The sequence below is a fragment of the Neofelis nebulosa genome, chromosome 18, assembly GCF_028018385.1.
Source record: "Neofelis nebulosa isolate mNeoNeb1 chromosome 18, mNeoNeb1.pri, whole genome shotgun sequence".
NCBI classification, from domain to species: domain Eukaryota; kingdom Metazoa; phylum Chordata; class Mammalia; order Carnivora; family Felidae; genus Neofelis; species Neofelis nebulosa.
Genome location: NC_080799.1, coordinates 30460123 through 30468238, shown reverse-complemented (window position 1 = coordinate 30468238; position 8116 = coordinate 30460123). Strand labels below are relative to the sequence as shown.

The following is an 8116-nucleotide window of genomic DNA, read 5'->3' as shown; positions in this document are numbered from 1 at the left end:
CAGCCAGGCACCCCAATTCCTGAGTTATTTTAAATGGTCTTTTTGAACAGGAAAAAGGGCAGGTACCCCACTGGCAGTAGAAGACAGGTCACCCAGAAAGGAAAGGAATCCTTTTCTTCATTCCCCTGCAGTGATCCCAGCTTTCTAGAAAAAAAAAACCCTATCAGTGCTCCAAATAGATCTTCCTGGCGCCCCGGGACTCATCATGTCTGAGCAGGGCTGGCACAGGTCACAGCACATGTCAAGTCCCAGGGGGTGGACTGAAATCCTAAGAGGCTCTGGGTCCCAAGAACCGAGAGGACTCAAGGACCGGGGGTGGGAAAACAGACTCGGCTTCTAAACTTCACAGCACTGCTCCTGCCCTACCTCCTCCCCTTGAACTTGGGGCCCCAGGCCCCAAAGAAGGGTGTGTAGGTGGCCCATGAATCTCCTTTCCCACCTTCTCGCTGAGGAGGAGGAAGATGCTAACGAAAACAAATGGGGAGCCCCGGCCAGGGCACCTGGGGCTCAAGTTTTATAGAAACCAAGTCATTCCTTCACCTTCCAACACATTTCCCTCATCCCTGACAAACTCTCTCCTCGGAGACGTGGACGGCTCTGACATCCGTCCTACAACCGTCCCCTCCGGTCAACCAGCAAACGTCGTCTGACGCATGCCTCCTGGGAAGAGCCAGCACGCACCGCATGCTTAGGCTGTGCGAGCATCGTCCAGGCAGATCCTCGCATGAGCCCTACTGGGGGGGAGCTGTCACCCTATTTCAGACAGGACAGCTGGTGGTGCCCGTAGGCCACACACCCGGCTGATCACATGCCCCTCATTCTCTCTGCCTGAGGATTTCTTGGTGCTACTGAAGCTTTCTGAGCCCACACGGGACCGTCCTAAAGTGCCAAACGTTTAAGGTCAGCGACAACCCTCGGGCCCTGAGAGATGAGGGTCAGTAGTTAACTATTCCAGTTTCCCTATCGCGATCGTTCTCAAGTGTGTTCTGTGGGGTCCCCAGCATAACTGAGCCCCAGCTGCCCGCAGTGCCGGTCGATGCAGCCTTCATCAGCTTTTCTCCTCTTACTCTTCCACTTAGGCTTCCGGGGCGGTCACCACCCCAGCGCCCAAGCTGCATCCAAGCCCTTGCTTCGAGGTGATCTCAACTAAGACAACGAGGAGACCGAAGCCCAGAGGAGTCGTGAGGCTTGTAGGACACGTGGCTAGGGAATGGTGGGCCCACGATTTGATCTGTGGCTTCTATGGCTCCAAAGCCCAGGGGCCCGAACACGGTTATCACCTCATCTCTAGTGTCGAATGCCTGCTGTGTACCCACCTTCCCTCACTCCCTGTTTCTCTCATGCTTTTACCCTCTTCTGGACAACCATGGGAAGAAAGCCATTTCACTTCATTTCTCCAATGCATTTTTAAAATGTTTATTTATTTATTTTGAGAAAGAGACCTAGACAGCGAGCAGGGGAAGGGCAGAGAGAGAGAGAGAGAGAGAGAGAGAGAGAGAGCGAGCACGGAGTCTGACACAGGGCTCACACCCATAAACCGTGAAATCCTGACCTGAGCCGAAACCAAGAGTCAGACATTTAACCGACTGAGCCACCCAGGCGCCCCAAGGAAGTCATTTAATAGAGAAGGAAAGTGCTCTTTTTTCCTCCTAAGAAACTTAACCTAGCCTTCCTGCCTTTTGTCCTTGACCTCCAGGCCATACCAGTGCTCTGAATTGCTGGGATGGTTTGTTACACAGCAGTAGTAACCAAAACATCCTCGCACGCTTTATGCCCCATGTTCATGAAGAAAGAGAACTCAAATGCATGGCACAAATAAATAATCTTTAATTTCAATAAATAGCTCCCCATTATGCCAGACATTAGGCTGTGGGAAAGATACAGAAGCATCCAACGGGGAGAGATCTAGCCTAACTACACTAACTCCTTACATGAGAAAAATGACTTTGGTTCACACACAAATACAGAGAGATCCTCGGAGTATGACAAGGAAGAAGTCATCTTGGATGGGGGTGCGGTGGCCATTTTAATCCGCGTAACTGTCCTTTGCAGGTCTTCTGTGTGTCACTGTTACCAGGATTCGGTCAAAGAAGGTTACTTTTGCTCTATCGTATTCTATTTACTTGACATACGCACATGCTGTTACTGAAGGTGGGGTCTTGACAGACAGGAGGACACTGGGTGAAATTTCACAGGGAGAGGCAGAGAGAAGGGAGAGCTCAGGACAGAGGTGCTCACCAAGAGGACACACGGGGACACACACACACGTTCACCTGTGAGGGCACCCACATGAGAACATCCACACACGTACCCACAGGGGGTCCCCAGGAATAAGCTAACACAAGGACAAATTCAGTTAAGCCAGGGAAGTTTCTTACACTGGAATATTTTTTGTTGCCATTTGTTTTCTCCAAATAGTCTAATCTATCACGTCCACTAAAGAGAAGGCAAAGTACTTACACTTTGGGGGAAAGGTATCAGGTTGGAAGAACCCCAGGGATCAGCGGCCTGCTCAGAAATCACCCAGTCAGCGGGTGTGCATTTTGGACATGGGGGTCGGGCCTCCCACACAGTGGCCATGCTCTTACAGAATTTCGTCTCAAAGGAGGCTGGCGCCCTTGAGGAGGCCCTTTCTCTGGCCTGAGGGTTGAAAGTGCATTTTGAGGCAGGGGTATCAACAGGAACAAACACTGCCAATGAGTCTCATGGCAGAGCCCAGTCAGCTTGTGACATATAGATGGGGTTTCCAGAAAGTTCTCAGGTCTTGCTCATTGAGGGCAGCCATTTTGTGTTCAGTAGTCAGCTTCCTCACTGTTCTGAGAGGATTTAGGGTGTGTGTGTGTGTGTGTGTGTGTGTGTGTGTGTGTTGTGAGTGTTTAAGTGTGGATGTAACAGGCATGTGACACATTTTTTTCCGTCTTAAATTTTCTTCCTTTTTTTTTTTTTTTTTTTTTTTTTAAACAAACGAAAGCTGCTTTTCCCGCAGCCCTCAGGTCACCTCCAGCGAGGCAGGGGACACACGGTCACACTCAGCCCGGGACCTCAGGCTGTGCCACTGCTCCACGGCAGTGCGGTGAGTGTTGAGCATCCGTCGCCAGTGGTTGGACTCGGAGGGGCCCGAAGAATACTGGCCGATGACAATTCTTCCGATGAAGTCGTTGCTGCTCTTCATGTTGTGGCCGAACACTGGGGAGCCAGAGGGGCGGGGGTGGCAGGGGGGAGGTTGCAAGGAAGGAGGAGAACGGAACAAGGGGGCAAGAACAAGACACAGGTCGTTAGTCTACACGGTCCTCCGCTGCAGACACGGGCTCCTGCTTTCGGGCACCGTCTGTTTCTCTTATCGGTGACAACTCCCCACGTCCCTCATCTCCTCTTCTCGTGGTCCCTTCACTCCCACGGCACCAGGTGGCCCTCACCACGCCAGGCATGTTCCCGTCGCTCAGCCTTTGTCGTGGCTCCACCAGACACCCGCATACCCTCCAACGTGCAGCTTCAAACTTACGGCCGTCGCCCCACCCCACCGTCTGCAGAGCACTACGGCTGGGGACTTCTAGCGGGACAGTCAGCCGTCACTGGAGGCTGGCCGCGGAGTTAACCCAGGGCTTCTCATTCGTGGCATTGCTGACATTTGGGGTCGGGTAATTCTTTGTCATGGGGGCTGTCCTGTGCCCAGCAGGATGGTTAGCAGTGCCTCAGGCCTCTACACACTACATGCCAGGAGCCGTCACAACCCAACGTGTCTCCAGGCGGGGCCAATGTCCCCTGGGGGGCCAGTTCATGCTGGATGAACCACTGCGGGCCACGGGGCCAGACACCCTGGGCGATCATTTGGCAGCTCTAGGACCCTGGGACAAATGCAGACTGAAACTCGGTTTCCTCCTAGATGAGACAGGAACCTTTTCTTTTTTTTTTTGGTAAAGAATTTTTTAATGTTTATTTATTTCGAAAGTGAGAAAGGGAGTGAGCAGGAGGGAGGGGCAGAGAGAGGGAGAAAGAGAATCCCAAGCAGGCTCTACGCTCTTAGCACAGAGCCCGACCTGGGGCTCAAACTCACGAAGTGTGAGATCTTGACCTGAGCCAAAATCACGAGTCGGACGCTTAACCACCTGGGCTGCCCAGGTGCCCCGCAACAGTAATCGTGATAGTACCTGACCTCACAAGTCACCGTGAGGTTTCAGTGAGATAATGTGTGGAATGCTCTCAGCACACAGTACTTAGATAAGCACTTGATGAATGTTATCCTGCTATTTTGATCCCAGATTTCTGTCTGTGGACCTTTAAAAAAAAATTTTTTTTTAATGTTTATTTATTTTTGAGATAGAGAGAGACACAGCATGAGTGGGAGAGGGGCACAGAGACAGGGAATCCGAAGCAGGCTCCAGGCTCTGAGCTGTCAGCACAGAGCCAGACGTGGGGCTTGAACTCATCAACCACGAGACCACTACCTGAGCCGAAGTTGCACGCTCAACTGACTGAGCCACCCAGGCGCCCCTGTCTGTGGACCTTTTATAAAAGAGATTTTATGTTTCCTCTGTTCCCAGCCATGAAGGCAAGTTTCCTGATAGAAACGGCCATGGCAATGTCTTCTACCCCTTGTTGTAATGTGTGTCTCTTTGGAAGGCTTCCCTGTTAATTCTAATGCAAGCTTAATTTGTGTCTTTCAAGCCTAATGAGATAGTTAGCTTGATTTATCTTCTCGGCCAAGTTCCGCCTAATTCTTTATCTGCGTGTGGGTAGTCCGGGCATGCCATCTCGCTAACGGGAAAGCAGGCTGTGTCTGTGTTATAAATGAAGGACTGCAGAATGGGAAATATCACAGATTCACCCAGCATGAGCCGAGCAAAAGCGAGCTGGATCCCAGGAGGGATGCCGATTATCAAATAAACCAGCTAAAATATGCAGCCAAAAACAGAACTTGAATGCTAATGAGCCTCTGTTCTCCCCTGTGAGGTTCATACCAAGAATTCTAAATGATGAAAATTGGGGAGGGGGGGAATGGGAAGAAAAAAAGAAAAGTGGGAAAACAAAACCCCAAAACCCCATCCATTGTCTAAACACCAAAAAGGCCCAGGATGAACGAGGCTAGCCTGTACCAATCAGGTCTAGCACCACTCAAGTGTCCAGCACCTGTCAGTAACGTGGACGAAAATTGGACCACGTATATTTTTTGTAACTTGGTAAAGTGTTCAGTATGCGTGGGTAATCTTGTTTACGTGAAGATCCCTTACAGAAGGGAGAAATCAGGACTGGAATCTTTGCTTAATAAGACATTACTAAGGAGTTCTCTGATGCATTTATGCTTTTTTTTTTTTTTTTTGAAAAGGTAACACTCAGGATTGTTTTGAACCATGCTTCGTGGGCAGTGTAAGGTTTGATCTCACCAAACAAAAACAAGTTACCAGAGTGCCCTTCTCTGTGGGCCTTGGTAAAGCAAGATAACTACCATGAGGCCACTCCAGGCATTCCTTGCAGGCAGAATGTTCTACCTTCCTCTGCCTCTCCAAAGCTCAAGAAGGAAAATGCAGATACACCCTAGTAAATGGAATGTAGGTTTTCCTTGGGAAAGGGGTTTTAATAAAGAAAGGAAATCTCAAACACTCCCATGCACTGTTGGTGAAAGAGGAAGTTGGTTCAACTTTTGGGAGAGGTTCACAGTATCTACTCAAAATAAAAATGTTATAACTTGTGATCCAGCAGTTCTATTTCTACGAATTTATCTCATAGATTTATCTGCACAGACAAAGATATACATACAAGGGTATATTCTGGATATTAAATATTGGATAATGTCTGGATATCAGAGCCTTATAAGTAAAATCTGGCTTAATACCTGTTTTTGTAAATAAAATTTTTATTTATTTTTTTGAGAGAGCGAGCATGTGCCAGTGCATGCAAGCAGGGGAGGGGCAGAGGGAGAGAGAGAATCTTAGGCAGGCTCCACACCCTGCAAGGAACCCGATGCAGGGCTTGATCTCATGACTGTGAGATCCTGACCTGCATGAAATCAAGAGTCAGACACTAAACCGACTGAGTCAGCAGGTGCCCCTGTAAATAAAGTTTTATCGGAACCCAGTCAAATCCATTTGTTTACATAATGTCTGTGGCTGCCATTACACTACAGTAGCAGAGCTGAGGACCTGCAAAAAAGATTGTGTGGCCCAGAAAGCTGAAAGTAGTTTGTCTCATGCCCTTTCTGGAAAAGTTTGCTGACTCTTGCTCTAGAGCATTGTAAGAATGGAAAATGGAGGGGCATCTGGGTGGCTCAGTCGGTTGAGCATCAGACTCTCGATTTCGGCCCAGGTTGGGATCCTAGGGTCGTGGGATCACGCCCCATGTTGGGCTCTGTGCTGAGCATGGAGCCTGCTTGGAATTCATTCATTCATTCATTCACTCATTCATTCATTCTCTCTCCCTCCCACCCCCCATCCCCTGCTCCCACACTCTCTCTAAAATAAAATAAATAAATACATTTTAAAAAGAATGAAAAATGCAAATAATCAAAATGTCCATGAAGAAACGTAGCTGAGGCTGTGGTCCTCTGTCCACCCCCTCGGCCCACCCTAGAGGCCACCCAAAGCCTCTGTGGGTCGTGTCCTACCTCAAGCACCCAGAGCCCTCTGCCTGGGCCATGCCAGTCTGTGCTAACTATGATTTCTGGTGGAATGCTTGGGCCACTCAACAGCAGGGGCTGGAGACTAGGGTCAGCCAGCCACTGGAATGTCTATGTGACTGATCCCCTAATCAGTATCCCAGACATCAAGGCTTGAGTGAAATTCTCTGGTTGACAGCCCTCCAAGTGTGTTTCCACTTAACTGGGACAATTAAGTGCTGTCCTTACAACTCCACTGGGAGAGGGCGACTGGAAACTCTGGTCTGGTCTCTCCTGCACTCTGCCCTGTGTGCCTCTTTCCTTTGCTGACTTGAGTCTGTTTCCTTTTTCTGTAATAAACCATAACCGTGAGTATAATAGCTTTTCTAGGGCCACCTCGGTGGCTCAGTAGTCCAAGCATCCGACTTCGGCTCAGGTCATGATCTCATGAGTTCCAGCCCCACATCGGGCTCACTGTTGCCAGCACAGCCCGCTTCAGATCTTCTGTTTCCCTCCCTCTCTGCCCCTTCCCCGCTCACACTCCTTCTCTCTCAAAAATAAATAAACATAAAAAAATAATGGTAATAGCTTTTCTAAGTTGGTGAATGCTTCCAGCCAATCACTTCATGGTCTTAGGGACCTTCCAGGCTGCAGTTATCCACTTACCAAATGTCCCGATTGGCGTGCCTCCCTTTTCTGCCTCACTTCCTCACTTTCCTGTCAATACTTCCTGGGATCACCTCCTTAGTAGTTTACCTGAACCCAAGTCATTGTCTTCAGATCAGCTTTGGGAGGCATCCAGAGTAGGATTGGAGGAGACTAATTAAATCATTCCTGATGTAATAATGCCATGGAAACCAATGTCACTGTTAAAAATGAGATAGACCTATATATATATGAGATGGAAAAATCTCCAAGGCATATTGCTAGGAGACAAAAGAAGATGCAAAATAGTATACATAAACACACTCTTTTTTTGTTAAAAAAGTGTTAATATATAGAATAGAAAACAATCTGGAGGAATTTCACCAAACTGTTGAGAGTGGCTCTCTCTAGAGAGGGAAAACAGGGAACTTTTTGCCTTCTGTATTATATAAGTATGTACAGTTTGCACTTCTTCCAAGTACATATTGCTTTGGAAAGAAAACAAGAGAAAAACAAGTTGCCATTAGAGAATCCACATCTAAATCGCCAGAAGGGGAAGAAGACTAAAAGGAAGTCTAATATCCTACGCTCCTTATCCTACTTTGCAAAGTAACTTGGCTCCGTGAATCATTTGGCCCTCGAAAGGCAGGCGCTCCTCAGTGATTCAGCCTTTCTGACAGGGAAACAGTAGCTGCTGTGACCATCTGAGTTAACTGGCAGGCTTCAGCACTCGCACACCATTGGGTAAAGTTATGGCAATCTTAACAGTCTTTTAGAAATCGAACATTTAAAATGCAAATGACAGTAAGCCAGAGCAGAATAAAACTAATGACTTCGATTATAAAAAAGTGGCCTGGGAGAGTATCAAGATTTGCTACCACT

The 8116-nt window shown here is 48.4% G+C and overlaps 1 protein-coding gene across 2 annotated transcripts in view; it reads right to left on the bottom strand.

The window, feature by feature from the left end:
• Positions 1–1803: 1803 nt before the first annotated feature.
• Positions 1804–8116, bottom strand: part of SYT17 (synaptotagmin 17) — an 83052-nt gene continuing 76739 nt past the window's right edge. For both annotated transcript variants that reach the window (XM_058711931.1, XM_058711930.1), the window contains exon 8: positions 1804–3186. In XM_058711931.1, coding sequence (XP_058567914.1) covers positions 2990–3186 — 197 coding nt within the window. In that variant the 3' untranslated portion in view covers positions 1804–2989. The remainder of the gene's footprint in view (positions 3187–8116) is intronic.